The 13,991-nt window shown below is 43.0% G+C and overlaps 1 protein-coding gene across 1 annotated transcript; it reads right to left on the minus strand.

Moving 5' to 3' along the window:
* Positions 1 to 1,408: 1,408 nt before the first annotated feature.
* Positions 1,409 to 12,548, minus strand: cers2a (ceramide synthase 2a). Its single transcript, XM_079287988.1, has 11 exons — positions 12,217 to 12,548; positions 7,573 to 7,746; positions 7,322 to 7,439; positions 6,955 to 7,073; positions 6,205 to 6,262; positions 5,835 to 5,885; positions 5,543 to 5,635; positions 4,530 to 4,658; positions 4,125 to 4,231; positions 3,259 to 3,412; positions 1,409 to 3,158 (listed from the first exon to the last, which is right to left on the minus strand). Exons 2-11 carry the CDS (start codon positions 7,743 to 7,745, stop codon positions 3,012 to 3,014), a joined length of 1,149 nt encoding a protein of 382 aa, XP_079144114.1. The 5' UTR covers position 7,746; positions 12,217 to 12,548; the 3' UTR covers positions 1,409 to 3,011.
* Between the last annotated feature and the right edge of the window lie 1,443 nt (positions 12,549 to 13,991).

Below are 13,991 nucleotides of genomic sequence, written 5' to 3' on the forward strand. Positions count from 1 at the left end.
GACCTCCATAGCTGTCACCAATTAGACTTCACAGCACTATAACTCAAGCACCTTAGGCGACACTGAGCTTATTCATTACACAAGGCCGAAAAGGGAACAGAGGAAGGAGGGGAAACGTAATGTGAAAGGAACGGTAAAGATTTAAAGAGGAGGCGGAAGACTGGACACAGAAGGGGGGGGGGGGGGGGGGGACGTGTTAAGGAAAACTCAGACGTCGCAACAGCAGAAACAGGAGATGCATTAGCAATTCAATTACAGAGCCAGATGCGAGAGCAGGGTGGAAATTGACCGTGCCTCTTTAGAGCGGAGATTGTTACAGTGAGGCTGCCAGTGACAAGAACAGCGTGGAGGCACCAGGGTAAAGTGATCCCGCTCCATGTGCAATTAGTCAAGAAGGTCTTTTCGGCTGAAGCCAAAAACTACTGCGGGGGAAAGTGGTGGAGGAAAGGAGGAAGAAACGAGAACTGGTTTCGTTTTAGGATGGATGGAAAAAGAAGTTGATGAACTCTCTCAAACTTTCAAGCTGGATGAAGACCAACTCCTCCACTCAGGATGATTATAAAAAAACATTCGAGACATATTTGGCAGCAGTGCGCCTCCCAAAAGTGTGCCAGCCAGGTGCTGCTCAGCGTGTCGCCACACCGCGCCATCTGATATTATAATCGCTCCATGGTGCCTTCAGGGCCACTCTACACCAGCGGAAGCTGTGACTGATTGATGGTGCTCATGCCAGACTGTGTTCGCTCCACTTCCGCAGTGACGGAATTACTCCAAGACGGTGCGTTCATGTTGGCGTAGCCAATGAGAGGCGCGTTTATCAGTTCCTGAATTATAGGCTGTAGCCTTTCACTTTACCCTTCAGACACCCAACAGACATAACCGGAACTAAAAAGTCCACTTTATTACCGCATTATGACTTCAGCCTTTTCTGATTTTAAAGAATAAATTGCTACAGTGATGTTTCAATAAGTTCGTTCATTGACATACAATTTGGATACTCAATTCACCAGTTTAGTCATTTATATCAAGCAAAAATGCGAAACTTATTCCGGCTCTAGCTTTTTAAATCATGTTTTAAACCATTGTGAATCTGTATTTTGGAGTTTTGGACTGGTGGTCACTAGTGTCTGACATTTTAACATCTAAACAAATTATTTAATATAAAAACAAACTGATGTTGATAATGAAATCACCAGTAGCAGCCCTTAGTTGTTGACAAAGATTGCATCTCCTTCATTATTAAGAGGAATTAACACTTTCTTCATCCTTTATTTTCTCAGTAAATCAATTGGTTAAAAAAGCAAACCTGGATTTCCTGAAGCACTAATAATGACGTTGAACGTTAAAATTGTCATTTCAGATCTTGGCGGAGAAAAGAAAACCGTAAAAGACAGAATTGTTATCCACAATTATCTTTATCGTCATTATGATGTTACATCTCAGCAACATGTAATGCAGATTAAAAACCATTTCTCTAGAAGCGAAGCTCTTTAGAGGGCGCTGCAGGTGATTGGTTATCTAGAGCCGACGCAGGAGAGTTAGAGGCCCAGAGCGTTCCAGTGCATGGAGTGTTGGATGTGATGGGGCACAAAGACAGCAGAAATAAAGACAAATGGGCACGAAATAACATGATTTTTCACAACAAACACTTGAAATGATAAAGGCACTTGCAAATCACAGGTAGTAAACAATGTAAACCATACTTTGGTGTTTAATTTTTACCTCTTTACTTAAGATTTCATTCAACTTATTTTCTTTTTACAAAATGTACCAAAACACTGGCAACAAGAAACATCTTGGGTAGATGACAAGAATAAATATGACAAAAATTTAAATCATACCCAAACTAAAAAGGCAATCTGGTTTGAATTGACATCAAACATTATTACTAAACTTGTTTTCAAGATATTTAGCCAAGGATCTATAGAGGGAACCATAAAGTGCATCTTTGGATGGATGGGAAAAAACAACACTGAATGGAAATGCTCTAGACTCTTTCAGCTCGTAAAGAATTCATAAACCGTTACTGATTGGTTTGGGATACACTCAAACAAACTGCTCCCGAATTGAAACCATTGACTAGACTGAAAACAAATAAACAAAAATAAAATCATACAACTAAAAACGATATTAAACATAAACAAAACATTTAAAATGATCTCGGCGCGTTCTGCTTCTCCAAAAATGCAAATCATTCAAGACAAACTTCCATTTAAGGCACATTTCAAGACGCGATGCAGATGTAGCACCTTATCGCACGTTTCTCAGACTGTTAAAAACACTATTTACCTCAGATTATTTTGTTTTTAAACATCCAAACAAATTAAATTTAGAAAATAAACAAAATGACAAACTGGCAGCTGCAATAACTGAATCGCACGAATTTGTTATCAACCGTAAGGAAATAGACTTAAATCAGCTTATGGTCCACGAAAAGACATCACCTTGGATCTCCTCACCATGTCACTGACTTCAGCGTGGTTATTTAGACCAAAATTCAGTCAGGTTTAAGGGCACTAATACTCGGAAGAGTTTTAACTGACTGTGCAGGAAGGGAGTGCCCGTCCTAACCACAGCAGCTCTTTAAAACGCTCCCTTGCACAAAACATGAAGCTAGATTTGGCATGTGGCAACTTGGTCAGCAGCACAAAATCTTAGCATAAAGCAAAAGGAGACAAGAGAGGTGAGAAAAGAGGAGAAGGTGTGAGCGGGTAATGAGAGGACCACTCTGCTGCTTCGGTGCCAAGCAGATCATTGTGGTTCTGCACCACAGCCTTCGTCTCCCCATTTAAGTTAATGCAGTCCACAAAGAAGTGAAATTATCCACTTCGGACTACTAGGGTTTCAGAAAGGAGGGTAAAGAAATGAGTGTGTGTGTGTGTGTGTGTGTGCTGCCGCCTGTTGCACTGTCAACATGCCACGCTCCTGTTCTTTGGCTTTCAGGTGAGGGCCACATGTGAGGGCCCATCATCACTCCTCACGCAGCCTCATCTCCAGCGCTCACAGTCCAATCAGTCCGCCTTACTGTGGTTGTTGTTCAGGAGAGTGTGGCCGTTCTGCACGTGGCCGTTCTGAAACTTTCCCCTCTGCCCGAGAGCATCGCCTTCATCTTCCGACTCGGTCTCCTCTTTATCGCTCCGCTCGTCCTCGACTATTGCCTGTTGGGTAAAAGAAGACACAACAGGTGTACAGTAGCTGCTTTCAGGTGAACGTGCGATGTGGCGGAACGAGAGGAAAGTCGAAAGTGGCAGTCCGTACGTTGCATGGCAGGAACTTGACGACCATGCGCACGATGAGCACTGCCCAGAAGATGTGCAGAGCCTGCAGCACGAGCATTAGCCCGTTGAAGAAGTAGAAGCCGAGGAAGGGGCGGTAGAGGGTCAGGGGGTACACACCCGTCGTATATATGATCCTGGACGAGAGGACAAAGGCAGAACAGAGAGTCCAGTCAGAGCCACCTACAGTCTCCATCAAAAGCCCATTGAGAGGAGCCAGAACTGTACACAATGTGTCCGTTGTTACATTTCCATTAATTTGTTGCCCTAGCGTTAAGCTAATTCATGACATCTCTGCAAAAGGAATCAGTGCGTGTTTCCATCAGCTACCTGTATGCAGACATCGTCAAGAGGCCACGATCAAATTGCATAATTAAAATAGAGCACCAGTAACTCATTATGGCATTTCATTGCAGCTCAATGGCATATAGTTTTCTTAATGAATGTTTTTTCTCCTTTGAGCTGCTATTGTGATAGAGGGATGGGTGGGTGTGGGGGGGGGGACTTTGTTGTATGAACATCCACCCCACGGTTTTCTGAAGTGGAGGCATGTTAGTGTCAGCTTGTGTTAATCTTAAATATTATAAAGGATAATGCTGGTATTATTCTATATTTTTCATATTCCCAGCAAAATTGTCATATACATATATAGATAGATAGATAGATATGCCAGCCTTTCCACGAATAAAAGCCTTTTTGAGATATGTCATTTTTTTTCCTTCAAATTCCTGCCTGTAAATCACATATTTGAAAGACTGTGTGTCAAAATGTTGCACACATTTCTCAAATGTTCCCGTCATACAGTAAAGTTAGTGACTAACACGGTGAATCCTGTAACTGCGTTCTTACCAGAAGGGGAAGATTACGAGGCGGGAGAAAATGAAAACTGCAGCAAACACGGTGAAGATGAAGTTGCAGGTTTTCCTCCAACCTGCGTAGTTGAACATTTTGGCTGACTGCAATGAAAGGTAGAGAGATCAGAGTTTCACCGGTTCATACATTCTCCTCTAGAGGGCACCGCAGGGAGGGCGGCAGAAGTGTTGCTTTAATGGCGTGTACTGCTGTGCGATTGTAATTAAATTCAAAATAAAAAAGACACTTTCCCCGTTATTGGCCTGTGGAAAAACACTAACAATTCATGAAATTATTTATATTTACTAAAAAAACAACAAATGTGTAAAATAAAAACCCATTCGGGTCAACTTTTATGAGGGAAACACCCCTTCTTTCTGTCATATTAGCATGTTGTCATACCTCCATGAAATAGTCAGAGGCATCATGCACCAACATGATCAAAGTCCCTGCCCGGATGTAGTTCACCATCCAGGAGAAACCGATGAGGGAAATGGTGGCTACATGGTGAATTATCTGCTCTTTGAAATCCTGGAGAGAGACAGAGGGACAGAGAGAGAGAGACAGACAGAGAGAGACAGTGAGACAGACAGACAGACAGCGGGACAGACAGAGAGAGACAGACAGAGAGACAGACAGAGAGACAGACAGACAGAGTTTAATGAAAAGGCAAAAATCAAAACCCGTTTGGTCACTTATTGGTCGAGCTGTGGACATTGGTCACTGATCGACCAGTGCGTGTTCTGATTGATTGATGCTGGATTTACAAATGAGTAACACTCTGAACATTGCAGATTATATGGCTTCACGGCTATCAAAATAAACCATATACAGAAGCAAATCCTCACATTAGACGTTGGATTTCAACGCAGGGGATCGCTGGTAAAGTCCAGAAAACTGTTGTTTTGGTTGAACAGATTAGTTCCTCGCATTTGGTGAGCTCGAGTTAGAAAACAAGAGGTGACACAGAGGTGGCGGGCTCGAAGGTCGGCCACCATTCACAACAGTGCTTAAGACCTGTGGACAAAACGGTGCAGACGTCTCTCCGCGGTGAGATTTCACCACAGAGAGCCGGTCACACATTAACCCACAGGGCGCCTCCTGATGCAACTTCCCCCGACTGGAGAGATGTTTAGTTTTGTTGCTCAATCACTCCAACTTTACCAAACGGACGAAGTGGAGTTGAACATTATCTATCATGTTCCCAACGCTGAGAGCTCCACTCAATACCATGCATGAAGTCAGGACCTCTTAATGGGGAAATCAATATCCAAACCTCAAAATACACTGCCAGCACAACAGGTCATTCTCATTATGTCATGCACTCTGAGAGCAATCGCTCCTGATGGAAGGTTTCTGAGGGGCTGTAAAGATGCAAACGCGGGATAACAACGCTTAAGATGCGGCTCACTTACCTTACGTTTAACATCCGTTGCTACGCTAAAAACCAGCGAGACATAGAAGCCTAGTTCGATCATGTAGTACCAGTACTGTGACGGCAACAGTGGCTGGAAGAAAACAGGAAGAACAAAGTATTAGAATATGATGCAACCAATAACTGTATCTATTAGTTCAGTCATTTGCTAAACAAGAGTACGTTTCTGCAATTCCCGTGCTCTCTCGGCTTGTTTAAATTCAGAATAAATGTGAAAATGATTTGAATCTAAACTCAATAAAGAGATGTTCCAGGTTATTGTACTGACGTACCATTTTCGGGAAGTCATCCCACACCTTCTTCATATCATACAACCATGGTTTCTGAGGAGAAGTGGATGCTCAATATTAATGAGGGTTTAAGTGTCCCACACAACACCACGAGCACAAACAGCAAAACTAGAACAAAGTGGAAAACTGTGGTTTTGTGGCATCAACCACAGTTACAATGCAAACATAAAACTTCCTACTTTTGTTTGTATGAAGCAAACAGATCCCAACAAGTCAGGGAGACAAAGGTTGCCGGTAGAACAATATGTTTCAAGTTATTGACTAGTGTATGACGATTACACGGGATGATTTCACAAAGTGACACATGTAGTGATTTTCTTTCGTGAGTGTCAGATTCTGACGCAGTACTCACGTCAACAAGGACCGCCAGGCCAGCAAAGAAAGCAACAAGGTAAAACGTAAATCTCCAACTGTAAGAGAATACACAGCGGTCTCAGAAATCCAATGTGGGGTTATGAGAGACAGATGAGGAGGACACAGTTATTTTACTTTACATCACAAGGAAATGATGAACGGACTAACATTTAAAACCGTAATCACTACAAGCACGTCGCTGGAGTTTGAACCTCAACTAACTCAATACTGCATTGGGGAGAAAATGAATCCCTTTGATCAATGCGTTTTACAGTTTGCAGCGTTTTCTTGCTTGAACGCACAGCATGTATCCTCCTATCCTTGTTTTGCAACAAAAAAAATACTTGGGTGCGGTGTGTCAAAGGTTTTTTTTTTTTTCTTGCTGCTTTCACACCACCGTCAAAAGAGCTCTAAATCACCTCATGACCCCTGAAGTCTAACCTGCGAGCCCTTGAGGGCGTCCTGACCCCGAGCTGGCGAAACGCTGCTTTAAAGAATCTGGCATTCGTAAAAGCAGGTCATGACAACGGTTGTTAATAATTAACCATTAACCGTCAAATTATTTTGACCCATTAATGCTATCCGTCAGAAAATATATAAAACGAGAATAGCCGGTCCGCCTGAAGTGAGTCTCGTTCAATGAAAACAATTCATGAAATAGAATCAGGCTATTACACTCACACAGATTACAATGAAAGACAGACAATGGGGTTGGGGGTGTATTGTGTGGCGGAGGATGTTTAGCTACCATGCTTCCCGAAACTTTTTGAGCTTGTTGGGTCTGTCCTGGTTTCTCCGCCGCCTGAACCACCTCTGGACCTGTCGCACTGAACAGTCGGTGTGTTTGCTTAAACTCTCTACGGAGCTCTAAGAACAAAAAAGCAGGACAAGGAAGGAAGAGTCAGCACCGTCTTTAATGTCTGGAGTCAGAAAATGATGAGTGGTTACACGAGGCTTGGGGTTTGAAGATCTAGGATATTTCATGTCGTCTCTCTCATCCATTCACGCCTCAAACATCTCTGAATTCTGCGATTAGGCTCAAGCTGTGCTATCGCCAGAGGACACACGGTATGTATGAAGCAGTGCTAGTTTCCTAAAGTAGGCAGGATCCTCACCTGTGAGGGTTGCTTTGATGTGTTGCAGAAATAAGACTCCAGGACGGGATTTGGAGGAGCACGAACACGCTGCTTGTCACTCACTCCCAACAGGGAGGCGAGAGGAGTCGCTACCGCCCTGGAGAGAGAACAACACACCGCTTTAAACGTCAGCTCACATTTGTCAGGAGGAAACATGCAAGTCAGAAAGGTAGAGCGGCAGATTAACGGGCAAACGACACTGTGACAAATCACCGCTGGAGACGACCCACCTCTCAAATATCTGTCTGCAGACCAGGAAGAACAGTGCAATGGGTATAGTAACCCACAGGTCCTGCATTTTAGGGAAAACTTGGCCATCATGGTCCTTCAGGTCAGCCCAGCCGTGGCCTTCAGGAAACCAAATCCAGTCCGCCCATATCTGCTCACGAAGCCGGGACAACATCCTAAAGAGATGGAACGGAGGGAGAAAAAGCATTTGTGATTTTTTTCGGATCATGTGGAAGCAAATTAAGACCGGTAATAAAAAAGGTTTCGTCTGCTTGGTGATCTCCATTCAGATTTTCCCCATTTGATAAATATAACAACTCAATCTCAGCCGTGACAATATCCTGAGAGAAAGAAGAGGAAACAGAGCGGAATGAGTATTGATTGGAGGTGATGAATCTCAGTGGGCATCTGCTACAGGCGCCGTATCCGGGCACTTCCTGTTCCAGATGAAGAGGATCGATGAAGTTCTTTTTTTTTTGGCTATGCTGCACACAACGTAATGAGAAAGCCCATGAGCATTTTATTAGGCCCTCTAAACCAGACTGCAGCTTGGCACCAAGTCCCATTCCTTGATAAATTCCTGTAGCTGGATGACATATTTACTCAGACACGTGTCTGAAATCACTCCGTGTATAATAAACGCTCGATGGTGCTCGATGAGGAGCAGTAAACAGCTGCTGAACAGCTGAACACAAGGGCCTTTAGAAGTTAACAAAATGTTGTAATGATGTCTTTTTACCTGATTTAATGATTTCTCACACGCTGCATCATCGGGTCAAAATTCAACTTTGACCAATATTTATGACAAACTATCTGTCAGCTGTACTTTGGGTTTATCTCTAATTAGCAACGGTTATCTTTTAGGGTAATTTAAGGTTCCTAAGTGCAGCCTCACGGACACGTTTACTGCTTTGTTATCGAGAGTGCAGAAAGAGCAACAAGATCAGCAATCAAACGACCGAAGATGAGATTAGCGACGCTATATTCACTGGCAACTCCTCAATCGAACATTAAGTCACATGTGACCTTTTACAATGTCGGATCAGCTGATTTTGAGTCTGATCAGATCACCTTTTTCAGTTAAGGTTTTGTGTCTTTAGTATGACCGTCTTTCTGGGGCAAATCATTTAAAGAGGGGAAATTCTGCTCGTCACTCATTTCCTAACAGATCTGTTAGTAACGAGTGTGGGTGTGTGGACTTTAACCCGTTATTAGCTCACCGTGAAAGCACAGTAACTCATGCAGGCTGCCTTTTGTCAGCAGAGGAGTTCCACTTCGACAGGATCCTCCTCAGCCATGAAACCACGGCGGAGATATGTCGACGTCTCCTATCTTTGGAAGTTAATCAGTGCGGGGATGTTGGTGAACCCGCTGCCTCCTGTGTGTCACGTCTCATGTCAGCGATCTACCAGAAGCTCTTACTTCTATTCCACAACACTGTCAAATTGAACATGTCCAACTTGTCTGACAGAAGACCCCGTTAACTCTTTTGAATGCGTCAAAGAGGACGGGCTCTCTGTGAATAGTGTTAAAGTATGTTAATGAGTAAACGTTTTGTATTCAGTCATGGAGTGAATTATAGGATTTGGGTAAACAAACAGATTTTTTTCTTTTCTGTCTAACAGGAGGGTAACTGGAAACCACCCATTGGGGCTGCAAAAGCTCTCAGGTGTACATCCCACTTCTTACACACAAAGTACTCATTTACCTGTAGCTGATCGAAGCTAAAAACAGCAGATGAAGATTCCCCAAACCGCAGCAACCAGAACTAAAGTGTGCACAGGTTATAACGTTGTAAATATCACTGTGTTCCGAGATGTTGAAGCAGTACCAGCCAGAAATGTATGTTATCTAACAGCTGCTGCTGCTGGTGCGTGACTTCCTCAAGAGTTTACAGAAGAACAGGTCAGGCACCAGCGGTTTAGCAGCTGCAACAAGCTAAAGTAAACTTCCATTTAATTTAGTCAAATAAGCTGTGTTGACGTATCATCCAGTATGACGTGTAGGTGTATGAACAAAGATGCAGGGCTGCACCCTCAGAGTCGATCGTGTTGGTCTTAGTCGAGTAGGATTGCTTTGGTCGAATGACTTATTTCAAAGAAACCGAGGATTTAAAGTGGCGCTTTTGTGTGATTCTTTATTGTTTTACAGATCTGTTTATTGTATCGACTCATCGATTAGTCTGTCGACTAAAGAATGTCTTTGGTCGAGGACAACCCTACAAACAAGTAAGACTTGTAGACTGGTGCAAACAGCTTAGCATCGACCTTCAAATTAATCACATTTTGGACTTTATGTTTTTAAAAAGAAGGGGAAAAAAAGCTATTTCTGAACATTTATGCTGTTCCACTTGGAAACTAAACATCAGGCATGTGCACACTATTAGTGAAGCAGCAATTACTGCACTCTGTATTAATTGGCTTGTCGTACTGTCCCTCATATGTTCTCTGGCATTATCAGCTAACCCATTATCATTACTCGCCACTCAGCTAGTGCATGCACATCTCCACATCGGTGCTTGGAGAGACCAAAGTGCACTGTGCCACTGATGGTACAATGTCAGGGAACAGGAGTGGTGTTCATGGGAAGCCACCAAGAAGAGTGACTTTGTCTTAATTATAATGTCAATTCACATATATTTTCTTGAATCTCAGCAACAGTATGTACTGTACAAGAAAGACTGAATAAACTCACTGCTGGCCATCTACAGTCCATCCTTGAGCAATGTCTTGACTGATAACCATGTTTCAAATAGATGTATATTTTTTCCTATCTTAATAATAAATATCTGTTTCGTTGAAGGACTAACAAGACACGGATTTAAATCATAATGGTCAAATTCTGTGCACAGAGGCCGAGATATCCTGACTGTTAGTCCCTAGTATGAGTCAAGTCTGTGGTTAACACAAGCTTCAGAGATTTTAACGTTTTGTTCGAGGACATACGACGTCTCAGTAAATATCCCTCTCGTGAATTTTACGCGTCTTTAAAAAGGCGGTTGCTAAATAAGACTACAACACATCAGCACGCCGTCTAGTCCTTCTTCGGCCTCGTTGTGGACACTCGTGCTCCTGCACCTGTGATGTAGTTTGTCTACAGCATAACGTCACACAACGCTTTTTTTACTTCTGCCGATTCACACTTCAGAAATCCTAAAAGTGGTGTTTGTTTGTGAACATTATCTTGTAAAGGAAACTTTTGTTTGCTCCAGAGTTTATTTTCTGCAATAGTTCAAACTCCAGTGGAAATACACCGTACGCATGACGGTATGATGCCAACTACCACGGCTGGCCTACAAAAACATCCCTGCAGCACTCTATGCCCGCTTCTTCTCTACACCCACGGTTTCCTGTGAAATAGGTAGAATGTGTGGTTTTTGAGCATGGGGCGATGCAATAGCTGACAATACATTCACACAACTAAACATGGCGGTTAAAGTGGTGGTAATGCAATTATGAGGCAGCTAAATAGATTTGGGATAGATGTGCATAACTCTGCAGGTTTCACAATGTTCCAAAAAATTACAAGACACACCTTTAAAGTGTTAAAGCCGCAAGTACAGGCAAGACAGCCCAGGCCTGGCATTTTCATTCTTTGGAAAGCTCTGTCCCGAGGCACAGACATAACAGTAGTACTCCTCAGGAAAGGTTTACCAAACTGCATGTGTAAACACGAGTGGAATGGGGCTTTAAAAAGGGGCTCTGTATATGATGTTGGTTTTCTTTCTTTAATAAAACCTTGAAGGATTGTTCCTCCTGTTGTAGAGCGGTTAATAAGATACGAATGACTCGTATCTAACATCTAAAACAATGTCAGACAGGCAGCGTCCTTCAGCCTTTGTATGCTTTCTACTTCAGGGTTGTTGTCCCAATTTAAAACTCAGGAGTTAAGTCAGGCACACGGCCTTTTACGCTGTTTGCGTAAACTCTTGCAGGGAGTGGCAGAGTGCGCATGAATGGCGCAAGCGGGGAGTCTCCCGGACATAGCGGAACAGACTGCCTGACTCAGTGAGATGGAGCTTTGAAAAGAAACCAGAAAAAAATTTCCCCAAAACACTGTCCCAACAATCGTCCACTAACTCACGTTGTATGCTTTAGTTTCACTGGAGAGACACGTGTACTCGTTATTTTGTGTCACAAGTGTCAACAACACAACTCTTCTTGGCGACATCTGCACAGTTTACGTTGGAAAACTTTTTAGCGCATTCACAACTTGCACCACAAAACGATACACACGGCCCTTTATCTGTTACACACAACTTCTGTATTTGCTCGCGGGGCGACCCGTGCTCCGCTGGTTTTTAGCGTGGAATGCTTTCACGACCTTCCGTTAACCGCGGTTGTTCCTAAACAAACACCGCCGACACCAGGACAAGGCCTGTTAGCTCGACTCTGATGAGCGAGTCGGGCGTCTGCCGCCGGCTGAATCCGACGGAGCTTCAGTCAGTCAACGTTATGTCAGCAAAGTTTAACGCGTACCGTTGTACTCCGGTTAAACTTCACATAAGCCCTCCAGAGAGGAAGACCCTCCCGCGTCCGTGTACAACATAGCAGCTTAACTGCGTTTAAGTAGCGTGCAGCGACGCTTTAACAGCCTCCAGTGACACGTCCTTGGTGTAACGTGAGCTAACGGTGCAGCAGACTCACCTCACTCTATCCGGTAATGTAGCCGCTCTTAAAATGTCTCCTCTCTCCCGCAGCTGCTGCTCGTCCTCTGTTCCGGTTGTCGCGGAGGGGATTTCATGTAGCGTTAGTTATGGCCAGCACAAAAACCACTCTCCAACTTGTCGGTCGTTAACTGAGCTGCAAAACCCCCTTTTGTCTTCCTTCTTCCCGACAACCTCAGGTTTGCCACATTCTAACTGTGTCGCACTTTCGCCCGAAAACACTTTTGTCCACCGAGGACAAATGCTTGTCACTTTTCCGTCCTATCAAAGTAATCTCAGTGGACCTCGGCTTGTTGCCGTTTAGCCGGGTCGTTCAATTGGTCGGTTATAGTGGGTATTAGGGTAGTATGTTAGGATAGGACCAGGGGGGAGGGGCTTAAAGTGACGTGAGCCTTTACGTGTATGAGGGGTGGTTAGTGCCACGAGAGGGAGGCTGACGAAGAAAGACATGCCCTCTAGTGGAAAGGGTGGAGTTAATATTTTGGAATTACTACAAATGTGTAATGTATACAGGATGTTGTATTCACCCATTAACATACTCTCTTATCATTTACCTCAATGTTACTGCAGAAATAACCTGACTGTAGTCAAGTACAGGACCTGATATAATTAGTTGAAATACAACAAATGAGAATAATTACGTGATTTTTGTGAGCTATTCCTTATTAGAATTGTGTATGGCAGCAGGTTTTTGTTGCAGATTGTATTCGCCAGGCCTGGGAGAGAAGGCAGAAGGTTTTGTTTAAGATCGAGCGGTGAAGTAACCGCTGTGCTTTTTTATTGAATTAAACTTAATGAAATGTGATTCCACTGCAGCTGTATTTTTGGTATCTTACAAACCCACGAGGGTTGGGCATGTTATGAATATAAATATATCTATCTGTTTTTAAGTTGTGTTTAGCCAGGCAGCTGTGCTCGTAGCCAGGACTCAAGTTGAACAAGGCTTCAATTATATATCGTGAACCCCTTTCAATTATGGTGTCACTGTATTATATGGCCGTCACTCACATGAAAAATAAATAAGTCATATTGCACTACCTCTGTTTGCACTACTGTATTTTATATATATATATATATATATATATATATATATATATATATATATATATATATATATATATATATACACACACTTTTGTGTGGGATATATTTATACTTATATTGTATATAGCTGTTAAATGTCCTTGTTTTTCTTATATTTCTCTTGTTTATTGTATATATTTCATATGTGTGTATGTACGATGAGAGTAATGTGTAACCAGAGTCAAATTCCATGTATGCGCACGCATACATGGCCAATAAAGCTGATTCTGATTCTGATTCTGTTGGTCGTGATGGCGTTATCAGCTGTAACCACTGTATAACCTGTGGGGCATGCTCACGTGCACTAAAAGCACGCGTGGCCACCTCGACTATGGAAACAAAGAACAGAGAAATTCAGATTACAACACAAACAGAGGGAGACTTCATTCACTATATCCAGGCTTTGGCTGGTGCTTAGTTTTGATTTGACTGTTTTATGGCGGCCAGGTGACAAATGTTCTCATTTTACAGCTGAATGTGAAATCGACAACAGAGTAACCGGATATTGATTATTTTCTGTAGCGCACTGCCCAATTTGACTGTGTGATCTGTGTATGATGGACGGACTTTATTTGCATACAATTGAGGTAAAGTCAGAATTAGGCAAATTCAGATTCGGCAAATGGTCAGCCAACTCGCCGCGTCGTCTATCGTGCAGCGTAGGGCCGACTC

This window comes from Melanostigma gelatinosum, assembly GCF_949748355.1.
Source record: "Melanostigma gelatinosum genome assembly, chromosome: 17".
NCBI classification, from domain to species: domain Eukaryota; kingdom Metazoa; phylum Chordata; class Actinopteri; order Perciformes; family Zoarcidae; genus Melanostigma; species Melanostigma gelatinosum.

Excerpts from the sequence above, each read along its gene's own strand:
- cers2a (XM_079287988.1), bottom strand. The coding sequence starts at position 7,745 with ATGTTGTCCCGGCTTCGTGAGCAGATATGGGCGGACTGGATTTGGTTT. Across the intron at positions 7,440-7,572 it reads TGCAGACAGATATTTGAGAG|GGCGGTAGCGACTCCTCTCG; the intron begins GTGGGTCGTCTC and ends TTCTCTCTCCAG. Across the intron at positions 3,413-4,124 it reads CTCGTAATCTTCCCCTTCTG|GATCATATATACGACGGGTG; the intron begins GTAAGAACGCAG and ends CCTCTCGTCCAG.